Consider the following 17841-nt stretch of genomic DNA (forward strand, 5'->3'; position numbering starts at 1 on the left):
TACCCTGGAATTCCAGCCTTTTCAATTACATTTAAAATTATTAGAATCTATTCCTGGCTGAGACTTCTATTGCTGCCATAATCCGTTGAGGCATGATTCTCTGATTTATGCATTCTTAATCATCAAATGGTTCATCAAATAAGGCTTGGAGTAACTAAATAATCTGCAACCCAAAGAATAATAATTTACATTGTTTTACATTTTAAAATGTTCTGGAGTCCCTCACTAGCATTCATAGCTTATCTTCACACACAAAAATAACAATGATAATCCACCATTAGTGGAATAAGTACATTGAAGTATTCTTTCACTAAATATAAAAAATCTGGCTGATGCATTCCATTTTCCCCCCATCTTTTTCATCCCTTGAAACCAACAAAACAAAACTAAACAAAAAAAAAAACAACATGCAAATTGGGTAGGGATGAAATAAAGCTAACTGGCTCCTCTGGAAAGATCCCAGCCTAGCTAAGTAGCCACACTAAAACATACATTTACACTTTATTCAAGCACAAGCTCTCATTGCTTAGTCTAGTTCTCTCACAATTTAACCTAACTTTGGGAGAAAGACAACTAAGAGAATAAATTCTTTCCTTTAGTAACTCTATTGCTCCAATGCCTGCCAACGGGGCTGTACTTTCTAGTTACCAGAATCTGATCAGGAACTACAGTCTTGGCAGAAATCAATTAGACTCCTTATAAATCTGCATACAGTGTAGAAACACAAATTTGGATAATATTAAACCAAGAAAACAGCCCTAGCTCGTTTGGCTCAGTAGATAGAGTGTCAGCCTGCGAACTGAAAGGTCCCAGGTTCGATTCCAGTCAAGGGCACATGCCCGGGTTGTGGGCTTGATCCCCAGTGGGGGACTTACAGGAGGCAGCCGATCCATGATTCTCTCTCATCATGGATGTTTCTATCTCTCTCTCCCTCTTCCTTCCTCTCTGAAATCAATAAAAATATATTAAAAAACAAACAAACAAGAAAACAAGTAACAAACCTCTACATTAAACACATACACACACAACAGGAAATCCGACAGCCCAAGCCCAATCTTCTTTAGCACTACCATGAAATATCTTACAGCTAAATTTCAAAATAGAGAAAATAAGGTACATCAAGGATTTCTTCGTATCTTTTAGCTGTTCTTTTTAGATCATCTTCTTTGTCTGCAATTTTTTTATATAACTGATTTGTCTCTTCTTGATGGTTTTCCAAAAGTTCAGCCTCCACTTCCTGGGCTTTATCTAATAAATAAAAAATGGACACACACAAGAAAACACATTAGGTAGGAATTAATATCTATGTCCCAATTTAGTAAGAATCCATGTTCCAAATAAAATTTTATAAAAATCAACTGATCAGCCGAAACCGGTTTGGCTCAGTGGATAGAGCGTCGGCCTGTGGACTGGAAGGTCCCGGGTTCGATTCCGGTAAAGGACATGTACCTTGGTTGCGGGCACATCCCCAGTAGGGGGTGTGCAGGAGGCAGCTGGTTGATGTTTCTCTCTGATCGACGTTTCTAGCTCTCTATCCCTCTCCCTTCCTCCCTGTAAAAATCAATAAAATTTTTTAAAAAAAATCAACTGATCAATGTGCCCTTCTCACAGAGCAGATGTGTCTTTACAAGGCAATTAATTTGCTAATGCTTTCAGGTTCATTTACCTGCTCCTCCTCTCAGTAAGGCAAGCCACGGCCAGGCAATGAAAGTTCCCATTACAGAACTATCTTGGGCAAGAATAATTTTTCTCCAATTTAATTACTTAAAGCACTTAGCACAATATGAAAAGACTGAGCTTAAATTACAAATAGTCTCTGCGGATACTGATTTGTTCTTTATTGAATTTAAATTTTTCCTTACCGATGGTTTCTTTTAGAGTTGTTTCCAGCTCCTGTTCCTTTTGTGCCAGCTGTGTATGGAACTCCCTCATCAGTTGTTTCAATGTGGAATTGTGCTTCAATTCAAGATCTTCCTGCTCCTGCCTGGACAACAAAAATAGAAGGTTAACTAATGCCATGCAAAAAAAATAAGCTGTAAAGAGTTATCCAGTCTTCATAATAGTGCATACAATCTGATCTCAGTAGGGCACACATGAGTATGTGAATCTGTGTATGCATGTGTCAGTATGTATGTCAGTATATGAGTGCAAGTGTGTGTATGAATGTGCGTGTGTGTCTGACACAGTAAACTTTGGAAGGATATGTAAACTATGATTATCTCTACAAAATGGTTGTGGAAATATGAAATTTTTTCTGTTCCACTTAAAATTCCTTGATTTTACAGGAAAAATAAAGTTTTTCCCCCTAAATGGACATGGAGAAACACTGCCTCTGCCTGGAATTGTTCTTATTTCTCCTCAGTATTTAACTTATTTGATTTACTAATACTTCAGGTAGGTGAAACTTAACTGTATTAGGCACAAAAAGGGGGCTTAATTAAGAAGGACTGCCTTCAAAATATCCATGTTTTAAAAAAAAAAACTTACTTGATTTTCTCTTCCATTTCTTGTTCATATTCTTTCCTTGTTATATCCAATTCTTGCTGATGCTCCTTCCGCAACATTCGAAGATCTTTCTGCAACTTCACAATCTCCTTGCTCAGCTTCTGCTTCTCCTGCTCTGCCGCTGCTAATTTAAACTGCAGGTCACTGTGCTCAGTCTCCATGTTACTAAGCGATTTGGGTTGGACCACATGAGATTTGGACTTTTCTTCAGCACTTTCCTCCGAATTTTCTGTGGCTTTATTTTTTCCATCCCTCTGTTGTTGCAAAGCCTGTAGTTTTTCATATTTTGAGGTCAACGCTTCCATTTCAACTCTATGTTCTTCCTTCTCTCTTAATAAGTAGGAATCCAGCTCTTTTATCTTTTGCTCCAAAACCTGACAGGTTAGTTCCTTCTCCTGGAGGGTTTTCTGGACATTGTCAAGCACGTTTTCCAAGTTTTGCTTTGCCCCTATGTTATGTTTACCTCCTTCTTCTTCCATGTGCTGGGATACTATCAAGGAATATTTGCTTTTTCCTTCAAGTTCTTCTTGAAGATGATTAATCATAACTTGATCCTCGTGTTGCTTTGCTTCAGCATGCTCTAGCTTTATTAAGAGCTCCTGGTATTTGCACTGCATTTCAGAATGAGAAGAAATGGTCTCTTTTTTTTCCTGCTCTAGCCTCTGCAATAGCTTTCCTTTTTCGATTAAATTGCTTTGTAAAACACTGATTTTTTCCTCACATGCCTTCTGCACACAGCCTTGGGAATCAGCTTCTTCTTGCTCAGTACATGCTGCCACGTTTTTTGCTGATCTGGGTACAACTGGTGTTTCTGACTGTGGTGAACTTTCCACTGATTTAAGTTTTTCTTCCAATATGTGAATTTCTTTTTCTCTTTCCTGCAATTTTGTATTTAGCTCACTCAAATGGCTTTCCATATCTTTTTTATATTGCTGTTCTTTCTCTTCCATTTGAGATAATAACTGCTTCTTGATGGAAGCAATTTTTTGTTCAGCTTTCTTCTTCAGTTCTGCTAATTTTGCAGCACTCTCTACCTCAAGTCTATCTTCCAATGCCTTTAACGCCTCTTCTTTGCTTTTCACACTTGAATTCACATGTTCCAATTCTTTCTTCTTATCTTCAAGTTCAGATTTCATGAAAGCCACTTGCTTTTCAAGTCTAAAGACCTTTTCTTCAGCTTCTTTGACCCTGTTGTCTTTTTCTTCTCCTAGCTCTTGAATGTGCTGAAGTTTCTGAACCATTTCGTTCTGTTCAACATCCTTTTGTTGATTATAAGTTTTAAGAACTTCATTTAAGGACTCAATTTCATTTGTTTTCTGAGTAATATGCTCCTCTAATTCCACAATTCTTGCTGTTTGAATTTTTAACTCAGTCTCTAAATTACACTCCTTTTTCTCCATCTTGTTATTCTTATCTTCCATTTCACCCTTTAAACATTCAAATCTTTTATTTTGCTGATCAAGGTCTTCCTTCAATAAAGTTATCTGTTCATCCTTTTCACTGGCTTCCTTTGTTTTTAACTCAATCTGCATCTGTAATTCTTTAATAGTATTTTGATACTGTGTAAATTTTGACTGTGCTTTTTTCTTCCATTCTGAGAATTTGTTAGATAAGTGATCTACCTGTTCAAGAGCAGAAATTTTCTCTTTACTCAGAGTTTCAACTTTCAAAGATAAATCTTGCACTTGATCCAGCAATTCACGCTGCTCCTTATCATGTCGCTCACTTAGTGATGAAATGGCTGCATCTTTCTCAGTTAGACTGATACTGTTCTGAAGTTGAGCATTCAAATCAGTTAATTGTTTATTAAGACTACAGATCTCAGATTTTTTTTCTTTAAGCTCTTCCTTCATCAATGTGACAGCATTGATGTTTTCTGATAACTCTTTCTTCAACTGTGTAATACAAGACTCTTTTTCAGAGGCAGCCTGCTGCTGACTGCCGCCCTCCCTCTGTAAGGCTTCTTTTTCTGTTACAAGACCTTGGATATCGGCCTTCATGCTCTTAATTTGATTTTCTTTTTCTTCTAACTGGTGGGTAGCCTGTTGAAAAGAACTGTTGAGTGTATTTTGCTCTTCTGTTAGCTGTCTAAGCTGTGCTTCTAATTCAGAAACTTTGCAAGTTTTAATTCTTAGTGCCTCCTTAACTTTAGTTGTGTGATGTTGACAATGGGAAATTCTAGAGAGAACCGCATTAATCTTACTATTACTGAGGTTGATTAGTTCATTTGTTTTAGCTTGTAGTAAGGCTTCAGTTTTCTTAGCATAAATATCCAGCTGAACTGCTAGTTCCTCAGACAGGTTTTTGAATTCCAAGCTTTTGTCTTCTAGGTTTTTCTTACTTCTTTCATGTAAAGATTTTAAACTCTGAAATTCTTCATCTGTGGCTTTCAATTTGTCAGTCAACTCAGAAACCTTAAGCTTATCTTCTTCTGACAGTTTCTTCAGTTCAACTACATGCTCCTGAAGAAAAGTATTTTCCTTCAGAGAATGCTTCAAGTCACCTTCCAGCTTTTCAAGTTGCGCTCTCAGTTTCGTTTCATTTTGTGAGAGAGAATTTGTGTGAGCAGACTTCTGGTGGACTTGTTCTTGTAACTCCTTTATTACTGTATCTTGCTTACCACCTTCCTCCTTCAGCCATGCTATCTCCTTGCTCATCTCTTCCTTTTCACACCCAATTATGAGGATCTTTTGCTTCAGTTCTGCTACCTCTTGTTCTTTTTCCTGTAACTGGATTTCATGTTTTTCCTGAAGTTCTTCAGCTTGCTGATGAAGTTTCTTCTCCCAGACTGAGATCACATCATTGAGTTCTCGCCTATGCACCTCAGTAAGACTTTCTATTTGCTCCCTTTGGTTTGTTTCTAGTCTTGACACTGCATCATTGATTCCAGCTGAGTTAGCCTGTGCCATTTCCAAAATTTTGGCATTGAACTGTTTTTCTTTCTGACTAAGCTCTAGAGCAGTATTTTCAAGCTCTTTTTTAAGCTTGGCTTCCTGATCCAACAATTTCTTCTTTAACGTTTCTTGCATCTCCTTTGCTTTCTGCTTAATTTTTTCCATCTTTTTTTCTTGATTTTTAAATTTGGTTTCATATTCCTCATGCAAAACACTAATACTGTCCTCCTTGGCCAATAATTTCTGTTTGAGTGTTTCAATTTCTTTGCTCTGTCCTTCTCTCATTTGTAAAATTACATTTTCTTTTTCCATCAAGATTTGCTTTGTCTGTTCCTGCTCTATATTACTATCTTTAAGTTGGGACTCATAGAGTTGGGTTAAAGATTTTATTTTTTCCTCCATTTCACTATTCTGTTTTTCAAGTTGCTGCCTTAAATCTTGCACCTGGATTTTGTGAGTGTCTAACTCAGTACAAACATCTTTCTTTTGTGTTTCAACTTCAGCTACCTGTTTTGTAAGAAGAATTCTTTCTGCTTCCAAATTCAACAACTTCTGCTGCAACTGGGCCAACTGCTCCTCATATGCTTTTGCCTGCTCATGTGTGGTGCTCTGGTGTGACTGAAAAAGATCCAGCTTAGCAGAGGCCTGCTGGAGTTCCTTTTCTGACTTTTTAATATCTGCCTCTAAACTTTCCACATGAGCCTGATGCTCTTTCAAATGCTTATCCTTTTCCTTCAGAAGAAGCCCAAGTTGATTAATTTCATCTTTCAATGCCTTCTCAGTTATCTGGATAGACATCTCTTGCTCTTTAATAATATTGACAACTTGTTGCTGGTGATGATTTTTCTGTTCATCCAACTTGGCCTCCAATTCCTGCTTCACTTTATTTGCTTGATTCTTTAGTATAGAAAGTTCCTCTTCTAGCTTGTCACGGACTTTTAATACTTCTGACAGTTCAGAAGATAATGACTCCAATTCTGTTTGCTTCACATCTAGCTTTTCTAATGTCCTTTCATTCATCTCTTCTATGTGGGCCTGGAAGAGACTCTCTTTGTCTTTCAACAATGTTTCTTTTTCTTGTTCATACTTTTCTCTAAGTTTTTCCATTTCAGTCTGATGCTGTTGCCTTAAGTCTTGGAGTTTTTCAGTCCAAAGGTTATCCTGCTGATGCTGCAGGCTTTCCAATTCTGTCTTGTGTTTTTCAACCATGATTGTAATTTCTTTATTGTGCTTATTTTTTTCAGCTTCCAAATGAGTAGCCAAATCTTTTGATTGAATTTTGCTTTCTTGTAAGCTTTTTTCCAAACAACTTTCCAATTCAAGAATTCTCTGTTAATAAAAACAAATGTATTTTTATTAAGTACAGTCTTGTTTATTAGTAAAAATACACATGACCTGATGTCTACACCTATTTAAAGATTAAAATTTAGATAAATAACTCTACATATCACACCAAACACAAGAAAGAACAAACAATCTGTGCTCAATTCCTAAATGAATTACATAACAAAGAAAATATTCTATTTTAAGCACAACCCATAATTCCAGATTCTTTCTACCTACATGGATAACTATTTAAACTACCTATATTTCAAGAATATTTTGAATGGATAGTCAATAAGAAATAAATTATAAAGTAGATAACAATAACCGTTGGTAGAAAGATGGGTATTTTTTCTGTGTTTTTTTAAGGCCTATAATATTCTACTGCTTACATAATTTAATTTTGGAAGATAAATAACATATTATTTTTCAACCCCAAAAATTATTATTCAGGAGATAACTTGAAAAAAGAAGAAACTTATACAAATTTTATCAAAGATTACTATTATCTCATAAAAATATCAATCCTGACTCTGAAAGAAAAGGAGCTAAATAAGGCAGAGCCACAGAATGTCAAAGCAGGTCTTTAGGAATTATCAAATCCAATCTCTTCATGTAACAGGTAAGAAAATTAAGGTAGCCCTAACTGGTTTGGCTCAGTGGATAAGCGTCTGCCTGTGACTGAAGGGTCCCGGGTTCGATTCCAGTCAAGGGCATGTACCTTGGTTGCGGGCACATCCCCAGTGGGGAGTGTGCAGGAGGCAGCTGATCGATGTTTCTCTCTCATCAATGTTTCTAACTCTCTATCCCTCTCCCTTCCTCTCTGTAAAAAATCAATAAAAATATATTTTTAAAAAAATAAAATTAAGGTAAAATTAATTTACAAACCTAGCAATTGGAAGATCTAGGCTTGAGTACCCATTCCCCTCCATCATGCCATCTATATAATAAAAGCCCAGTGACCTTTATGGCGGAACGACCAGTCACTATGATGCGCTGGCCACAGGGGCCACCACCAGTACCATTGTTAAGCCTGATCGTGGCGGGCTGGCCGGACCTCATCCGTGCATGAGTTCGTGTGCTGGGCTTCTAGTCTTACATAAATGTTGGAAATGGGAAAATAAAGCAGTTCAGAATTACAGGTAAGTATGACTGTTTCACTATCTAAATCAGAATAAAAAGTCTAAATAAATGACATCAACTTATTCAAAACAAGGTGTACATTTCATATACTCCTGAGGGGTGGGCCCAAGGGCCTTAAAATTGTGCACATTGAGACATGTATACAAATATGTTTATTATAAGGCCATGTTTAATATGGGGAAAACTTAAATGTCAAAGTGGGGCATTGGGATAACTAAACTGTGATACAAAGAATAAATTATGTCCAGGACATGACTGAGATAAAGCTGGACAGGCAGGAAGGTCCCTACAAAGTGAGGCCAATTCCTAAGGACCAGGGTGAGTAAGCAATGGAGTGGAGATGTTAACAGAGTGTTAGTGCAAAGAATCAGCCTGAGTGGCTGACAGTACTGCAGCCAGCTATAGGCAGCGTCAGGAGCACCCTGCAGCAAACATCAAACCTCTCCCATTAATAACTATTACTATCAAAACTCAAGTGCATGTATATGCAAATCTAACTCAGTAAAACAAAGCTTCTCTACAACTGGAGAGAGAACATAGTTCTCATATTCAACCAATTTGAGCTCTGGAACCTGAATATTATATAAACTTACAGTTCTGTAAGTCTCTGCTTCTTGCTGAATGTCCTGAAGTTTATTTTCACTCTCTGTGAGGATTGCTTTTTTCTGCAACTCTAACTCTTCCAGGGCCAGAGATTCTTGCTGTTCTTTTTCATGGGTGATCTTCAAATATTCTGATTGACACTTTTCCTGTGCCAAAAGCAATACCACCTTAGACTCACATAAATCTTCAGCATTCCCAAAGTACTTCTATAGGAATCATACATTTCATTTGATCTGCACAGCAGCCCTGTGACGTAGGCAGTATCATCACCTCTCTCTTCCCATGTTCTAGTCTACAAGAACAAGACACTGTGCCTTTTACAATGTGGTCTGGCCAGTCTTTGCCACAATTACTATTGATATGAAAAATCTTATTCCAGTAACCCCACTACATCTACTAGTTTTCCACTACTTAAAATGTTGTGGAAAACACTGCTGAATGTGAAACATCACACAATCGCCACTACCTCTTCTCTGCACTCCAGAGTTTCCTTTTTAAACTCTAGGCAGAGAAACTAGATTATAAATGTATGTAATTTGTGAGAAACAACTCTTTATAATAGAAAGTCCAACATGAAAAACCAGTCAAAATCAGAGGATTACGTAAGAATAGATGAATTTTCCCTAGCTGGTTTGGCTCAGTGGATATAGCGTTGGCCTACAAACTGAAGGGTCCTGGCTTCTATTCCAATCAAGGGCACATGCCCGGGTTACAGGCTCTATCCCCAGTAGGGGGCACGCAGGAGACAGCTGATCAATGATTCTCTCTATAATTGATGTTTCTATCTCCCTCCCCATTCCTCTCTGAAGTCAATAAAAATATATTTAATAATTTAAAAAAAGAATACATAAATTTGAACCATACAATTCCTATAAAAGCCTACATAATTATTTTCGATGATCTGGGCTCTTTTACTGTCTCATCAATCCTGAAAAGCTTCTTCTTTGATTGACCTTATTATTTATAAACATTCACCATTTGATAAGCTCTGACAGCCCCTTTTCTGCCTCTATCCTATCTCTTCTTGACTCAAAAGTCAATGCTGCCAGCAGTCTGACCCTGGAAGCCAGGGGTAAGGAGACGACAACTTATAATGCTGTGAAGTTGACCTATAGCAAAAACAAAATACTTACAAGAGCTGCTTTCATTTGCTCCTGAAATTCCCTTTCTTGGGTCTGAAACTTCTTGGTCATCTCCTGCTCTTTGTTGGCCAACTCTTCTTCATGAAGTTTCTGTAGTTTAGCAATTTGTTCTGAGGATTTCTAAAAATCAGCCAGAGAGTTAAAATGAAACATCCAGAATAAAATGTTACTCTACAACCAAATAATACTTTGTTACAGTTCAATTTTCAAGCTACAGCTTTTTAAGAGGAAAAAACAGAAAATACTTCCCATATAAATCAAGTCACCAAAGTCACAAGTTCAAAGAGAAATCAGTAAAGTATTGCTCATTTAATATTACTGTTGCAGTAGTCAGTCCTGTGGGGTCAATGCCCCTTTTCCACATCTTGCAGGGATTCCCTCACCAATTGGGAAGTACAGTAGAGGAAATAAGGATGTTCCCAGAGAGGGCGCTCCACTATAGTCAAGCTGCCCAGTCTGCACCAATCTAATTATGTCTAGCTTTCCAGACATGCACTATTTATCAAAAACGATTGACCTTGCCCTGGCTGTTGTGGTTCAGTTGGTTGGAGCATGGTCCCATACACCAAAAGGTGGTGGGTTCGATTCCTGGTCAGGGCACATACCCAGGTTGCAGGTCTGATCCCTGGTTGGGGGCAACCAATCAATGTTTCTCTCTCATATCCATGTCTCTCTCTCTCTCTCTCTCTCTCTCTCTCTCTCTCTCTCTCTCTCTCTCTCTCTTCCTCTCACTGAAATCAATTTTTTTACAAGCCACTGACCTTGTTCTTTCTCTAACAGAAGACTTAATCTTATACAAATGTGAAACCTCCCCTAAATAAATATTTTAATATAATCAAATAAAATTACCAACAAACTAGGGTGAGGGGTCCACTAGACAAAATAAAAATGTAAGAAAAGCCAATACTCTTCTGAAAAATAAGAGCAATAAGAGGAAGTTATCAAATCGTAGAACATATTATAAACTAGAATAATTATAACCATGTAATACAACACAGGGTCAGGAAAATCAGTGGGATAGTAAGGAATCCAGGGAGGAAAAAAACCCATATGTAGCATTATAATAATTCAGTATGTAATCAAAATAGCATGTCATGTCAGAGGTAGTAACATGGATTCTTTTAAAAAGTGATTTGGAGACTATTTAGTAGTCATTTGGAAAAAATTAAAATTGGCTCCCTACCTCACCCTTTATACTAAATAAATTCCAGTTGGATCAAAAATTTAACCATAAAAAATAAAAGCATATAAGTGCCAGAAGAAAACACAGAATTTTCAAAAATGATCTCAAGTAAGAACATATTTTTAAAGGACAATAATACAATAGCATTTTTTTTTATGTGCCTTAGGCATGAAACAGCTCTGGCCACCGACACAAGCATCAAGCTAGGATGAACTAAGGACTGTACATCTGCTTTGCCCCTGATTGATATAAGAGCAACACCACCAATCAGGTGTCTCCTTGCCCATTGCCAGGGGGTTCCAATAGCATTTTAAAAAAAGAAAATTTTCCACATGGCCAAAAACAACTAACAACATAAACAAAGTCAACAAGTAAAACAGGGAAATTATTTGGATAAAAGCATCTTATATCTGAACAGATAATCCCTACCATATGTAAAAATCAGTAAGAAAAATTCTAAGAACCCAATAGGAAAATGAGTCAAGGACTTGAACAGGTAGCTCTAAAAGAAAAACTATAAATTCTTTTTAAATATATAAAAATGTGTTTATCATACTGGTAAGAGATATGAACATTAACACTACAATGATATCTTTTTTTTTAACTAATGAGCTTGGAAAGATAACAAAGTTAGGCAATACCATCTTTGTGTAGGGGGAACATACTCTAACACATTACTTGTGAGAATATAAACTGTCCTTCATGGAGTTTGTAGCAACTATGCAATAATTTAAAAATAACATAAATCTCTGCCTAATATTCCACTTCTAGGGAATCTACCCTGAAAAAATACATATGTGATCAGATAAGAATACTCATCTGCAATAGTGAAAAATATACTAAACATCTATTAGTAGAAGACTGATTAAATTATGATACATTCATATAATAAAATCCAGGAGAAACCAAGATGGCGGCATAAGGTAAACACCTAACTGTTGCCTACCACAATTTTGAAACTACAACTGGAAAACAGAGCGCACACCGTCCAGAACCACCAGAAAGCTGGCAGAGTGGAAAACCTACAACTAGAGAAAAACAGAGAGGGGGACGCTGAGCCTCAGGAGCTATGGAGGTGCGGAGATCCATGAGCGCGGAAAGGGCGGGCGGCTGAATACGAGGCAGGCTTGCTCGCAGCGCGCGCGGAGAAGGAGGGCAGCAGACGCTGCGTGGCTAGCTTTCTCGTTTGGGAGAAAAACAAAACCTCCCGACCGCACTGAAATCCAGCTGCGGTCGGGGAGAAACTGGTCTGTTTGGCAGCGGACGAGGCTCGAAAGCTGCCTTCTCTCAGAGGCGCGCAGCCATTGATTAGGGCACGAAGAAACCTGCCCGCGCGGACGGAAACCAAGTTTGTCTGCACCATTCTGAGACTCCGCCTTATCCAAGCTGAGCACAGCCCTCCCAGTGGCTGGATTTCTGGTTCGGGAGAAAAACAAAACCTCCAGTCTACACTGAAATCCAGCCCCAGCTGGGGAGAAACTGGTCTGTTAGGCAGCGGGAGAGGCTCGAAAGCTGCCTTCTCTCTGAGGCGCGCAGCCATTAATTCGGGCACGGAGAACCTGCCCCTCTTAGGGCGGAGCAGACGGGAAACCAAAGCTTGTCTGCGCCACCCTGAGACTCCGCCCCATCCAAGCTGAGCACAGAAGCTCTCCCAGTGGAGACACTGCTGATCCTCACAGCCAACTGGCTTGGAGATCAATTCCCGCCAGTGATACCAACAATCCCAACCACTCTGAACTCCAGTTTCTGGGGACACGCGGGGGACCCAGACGCCTACGGGACTCTCGGCCGGTCGGAGAGTGAGAGTGACTTTTCTGTCGGTGTGGACGACACCAGACTTCAACCACTCTCATAAGGGACACATTCAAGAGGCAGACTCAGTGAGCACCAAAGCCCTACTGTGTCTCCAGCACAGCAATTCTTCTGTTATAGACACAGCAGGCCCTCACAACCAATTGGACTGGAGGTCAATTCCTCCCAGTGAACCAACAGCAATCAGGGCTTTTAACTACACCAAGACTTTCCACTCAGCCCACAAAGGGGAGTACCAAGAGCGACCACCTAGGGTGATAGGGGAAGCTGAGCTACCGGCCCCTATAGGTCACCGACCACACAAAGCCACTCCATCAACACAGGGAGGCAGCCAAAATGTGGAGACATCGCAGTATGTCACAAGTAGGAGAGATAGATGAAAGCAAACTAATGGACGACACAGTGTTCAGAACCGTATTTATAAGGTTACTCAAGAATCTTCTAAAAACCGCTGAGAAACTTGAAGAGACCTTCAAGGACCTTAATGAGAATACCAAAAAAATGGAAAAGGACCAGTCAGAAATTATGCATACACTGTCTGAAATAAAGAATATACAGAGTAGACCACCGCACCCGAAGAGTCAAACCAAAGATCTGGAATATGAGGAAGAAAATAACACCCAACCAGAGAGGCGGAAAGAAAGAAGAATCCAAAAGTATGAGGATAGCATAAGGAGCCTCCAGGATGGCTTTAAGCGTACCAATATCCGAATTTTTGGGGTCCCAGAAGAGAGAGAGCAAGATACTGAAAACCTATTTGAAGAAATAATGACAGAAAACTTCCTCCACCTGGTGAAAGAAATAGACATACAAGTTCAGGAAGTGCACAGAACCCCAAACAAGAGGAATCCAAAGAGGACCACACCAAGACACATCATAATTAAAATGCCAAGGGCAAAAGACAAAGAGAGAATCTTACAAGCAGCAAGAGAAAAACAGTTAGTTACCTACAAGGGAGCACCCATACGACTGTCAGCTGATTTCTCAACAGAAACTATGCAGGCCAGACGGGAATGGCAAGAAATATTCAAAGTGATGAATAGCAAGAACCTACAACCAAGACTACTCTACCCAGCAAAGTTATCATTCAGAATTGAAGGGCAGATAAAGAGCTTCACAGATAAGAAAAAGCTAACGGAGTTCATCACCACCAAACCAGTATTATATGAAATGCTGAAAGGTATTCTTTAAAAAGAGGAAAAAGAAGAAAAAAGTAAAGATAAAAATTATGAACAACAAATATCTATCAACAAGTGATTCTAAAAATCAAGTGAATTCAAAATCTGAGGAACAGAATAAACTGGTGAACATAATAGAATCAGAGGTATAGAATGGGAGTGGATTGATAACTCTCAGGGGGAAAGGGGTGTCTGTGTGTGGGGTATGGGAAGAGACTCGACAAAAATCATACACCTATGGATAAGGACAACGGGGGGGGGGGGGGGGGGGGCGCGGAGGGAACCGGGTGATGGGGAGATCTGGGGGGAAAAAAGGAGAAACAATTGTAATAATCTGAACAATAAAGATTTATTTAAATTAAAAAAAAAATCCAGAGCAGTCTTTAGAACAAATGGGCATCATTGCCCTAGCCGGTTTGGCTCAGTGGATAGAGCGTTGGCCTGCGGACCAAAGGGTCCCGGGTTCGATTCGGTCAAAGGCACATATCTTGGTTGCAGGCTCCTCAGGCCCTGGCCCTAGTCGGAGGCAACCAATTGATGTGTTTCTCTCACATCAATGTTTCTCTCTGTCTTTCCCTTTCCTTCCACTCTGCCTAAAAATTGATGGAAAAATATCCTCAGGTGAGGATTAACAAAAAACAAAAATAAATAAATAAATAAAAATAAAACAAATGGGCATCATTATCAATTACCAATGATAAAGAATAATCTCCAAGGCAGATTATTAAGTGAAAAAGCAAAATATAGAACAGCATATATAACATGCTATCTTTTGTATTTAAAAATTAAAGAGAAGATTTTAAAACATAAAAGAGAAATTATATGCAGAGACTACCTCTGGGACGTATATCCAAAAAGATATAAGCATTTCTCTATCAAAGTGCTTTTTTCCTATATCCTGAACATCATGAAATGGTCAAGTTCTAAAATACAAAATAACTCTTCTTTATATGCAAAGATTATCAGAAAAGCATAAGACTCAAGTTTTCAAATTACTGTAGCCCATTTCAATCTAGGATTATTCTTACTTTCATTACATCCACAACCTCCTGTTTCACCCGACTTAATTCCTGTTGAAGACTGGTGCGTTCCTCCTCACTTGTTTTTTCAAGAGCTTTTATTTGTTCATCCATTTCTGCCTTCATTTTTCTCCGTGATTCTTCTGTTTTTTGGGCTGTACTCAAAGCTTTTTCAAGTTCCTCAAAAGCTATAATGAAAACAGCAGAAAACAAGTATCTCAAGAAATACTATCATTGAGCTAAAGTGTTTTACATTCAATTTAAAGAACTAAGAGCAGCAGAAGCAGGACAGGTTAAAAAAAACTCATCAGTGTTTAAGCCAGGAGATACTTCTGAGTGGTTCAACAAAGCCACAAGAAATGTTCAGTCACTGAATCCAATTTGTTATCGAGTTCTGGATTAGGATCGTACAACTGTGTATATGAACTGAAGCTCAGAAGTCTGAACCAAATATTTAATTACTAATGGTTCCCCACTCTACCCACAATTGCCCTTATGGATAAGAAACTCAAAGGCTTATACCTACTTCTGTACTATGTAATTTTAATTGCTTCTTTTGTTTGATATGCAGTTATCTATTATCAATAATTAGTTAATATTATTTATTCACTAGCACATTTTTAATGTAAAAGTTATTCTTTGATGACTCTTACTTTTAAAAACCTGTTAACAATATAGTAAAGGAACAGAATGTTGTTGTTTTTAACATATACTGGCTGAATCACATAATTAAACAATGTATTTTAAAATGAAAACTACTTCCTATATAAATTTTAAACTAGGAAGGTTAACTAGAAAACTTTACCTAATTCATCGGTGTATAGAAAAGTACTACCAGCAGGGAATTCTTAGGTGAAATAAGTAAAAATTCAGGGCCTGCAAAAAACAAACATCTAGCCTAGAGTATTATGATCTTCAAGGAAGCCAAACAGCTCACCCAGATCAAACAAAATTAGATGTGCTGGGTGCAACAGCTGGGTAACTTGGCACCAACAATATGTATGTATGTATGTATGTTTATGTATATTTGTGTGTATATGTATATGTGTGTTTGTGTATGTGCATGCCCATGTGCAATGTATACGTATGTATATGTACATGCACACACACTCTCTACTGGCATAATGATACCCTGTAAAAACCTACTGCTTTTATCATTCTAGATTATTTTCTCTAGCCCTCATAGAACAGAAGACATCAGACTTCTCTTTGCCACTGAGATGGACTATAAATAAAACATCAATTATTAAGACAGGTTTTAATCCTATCAAGAAATGTATGTCAGGGGTGATAGTTCATTGACATATGTAGGGCATTTTTACTTCTGGTGGTATAAGAAATGTGGAACTTTAACCTATGGCATCTCCGGGGAAAAGCCCTTTTATTAACCACACCGTGGCTTAATAGAGAGTGGTTTAAGCACAGCCAAGTTCATACCTAAAGGTAGAATCTGTTCTAAAGCATTTTCTTAATAGCAAATTGCATTAGTACAGAAAAAGGCAAGAAAAAGGCTGAATTCAACTAACAACTGGGAAACATAATTTACATTGCTTAACATTTAAACAAAAACTTCTCTGGACAACCATGTATCTTTGATATAAAAAGCAAATCTATCTGATTTATTCATTTTATATGTCCAAAGCATAAAACTAATGCTGACACTCTAAATTTCAAAGAAACATTAATTAGCTGAAATTGTTTTTAAAGATTCCTATACTAGTTTTACTGGTATTTGTCTGCCAACAGCAAGATGATAATTCTTAAGATATAAATATATTAGAAAATAAAGTATTTAAAAGACAACGTTGTCTTTGTTTAATTTAGATATTCCTTTACTATAAATTCTTTACTATAAATCCTGGCCAGTGTGGCTCAGTTAGAGCATTGTCCTGTACACCACAAGGTTGTGGGTTTGATTCCTGGTCAGGGCACATACGTAGATTGCCGGTTCAATCCCTGGTTGGGCATGTTTCTCTCTCACAATCGATGTTTCTCCCTCCTTCCCCCCTCTCTCTCTGCCTTCCTCTCTTTAAAATTCAACAAACATATCCTCCCCTGAGAAATTTCTTTTTCAAATTCTCATGTCAAACATAAAAAAAGTCTATTCCTACTAAGAAATTTCATTTCCTAATTTCTTATAAATCAAGTTAAGTGATCAATTATGGGAAAGAATCTGTAAGAGTGCTCACTGCTTAGTTTGTGCTGAAGGTTTAAATGTGGAAAAGGAAAACATGTAAAAAGGAATGATAACATTTTTGAATGCTTGGATGTCATCAGCATCTTTGCATTACTGTCATTATTCAGCATGTAAAATTATAACTTAGCATTTCAAAGCACTTCTCAGAAGTATTTTAAATCAGGCTCTGGAGAACTCGAAGATAGTTTTTATATTCTTTCAGCAAAGTAGAGTTTTAAATGAAAAACTTTTGCCAATTAAGCAAAATACAACAAAACTGTATATAGTCAATTCCAAGTGAATTTTCTTTGTTTTTGTTTTTAAAATTCCAGAATCCAGTACAGTATAAAAATAGATGTAGTGCTCTCACTTTTTCAAACAAAAAAATCCATGCCACAAGTTTAGATATAATCTTCCAATAATGAAGTTTTCTAATCACAACCAGAAAATTTTATAATATTCCCCTGCATTAAATTCTAATTTTAGTGTTTAATCCACTGCAAAGGTTTTCTTAAGTCATTTGATTATCCATCAGAATAATTAAAATAGGATAGATCTGGTTCCACAGTTCTTTCCATCTAAATGTAATCTTCTCTCCCATCTTCTGCTACCATGTCAGAGAACCATATAATTTTACTAGAGGCCTGAGGCACAAAATTCATGCAAGGGTAGGCCTTCCTTCCCCCTGCTGCCAGCACCGGCTTCCCTCTGGCACCCAGGACCTGGGCTTCCCTCCAGCTGCCAGCAGGCAACTGGGACCCGGGCTTCCCTCACATCCCCCACTTCGTCCGGAAGGTCATCCGGAAGGACAGCAGATCTAATTGGCATATTATGTTTTTATTATTATAGATACCTAGAGTTCT

At 37.9% G+C, this 17841-nt stretch overlaps 1 protein-coding gene across 7 annotated transcripts in view; it reads right to left on the bottom strand.

Annotated features, from left to right (window-relative positions):
• GOLGA4 (golgin A4) overlaps positions 1-17841 on the bottom strand; it is a 92431-nt gene that overhangs the window by 23706 nt on the left and 50884 nt on the right. For all 7 annotated transcript variants that reach the window (XM_079795094.1, XM_079795092.1, XM_079795093.1 and 4 more), the window contains 6 exons: positions 14812-14990; positions 9602-9730; positions 8459-8614; positions 2488-6728; positions 1863-1984; positions 1118-1248 (listed from right to left, as the gene is read on the bottom strand). In XM_079795094.1, the coding sequence (XP_079651220.1) occupies positions 1118-1248; positions 1863-1984; positions 2488-6728; positions 8459-8614; positions 9602-9730; positions 14812-14990 (4958 nt within the window). The remainder of the gene's footprint in view (positions 1-1117; positions 1249-1862; positions 1985-2487; positions 6729-8458; positions 8615-9601; positions 9731-14811; positions 14991-17841) is intronic.

The sequence above is a fragment of the Cnephaeus nilssonii genome, assembly GCF_951640355.1.
Source record: "Cnephaeus nilssonii genome assembly, chromosome: 17".
In the NCBI taxonomy this organism is placed as follows: domain Eukaryota; kingdom Metazoa; phylum Chordata; class Mammalia; order Chiroptera; family Vespertilionidae; genus Cnephaeus; species Cnephaeus nilssonii.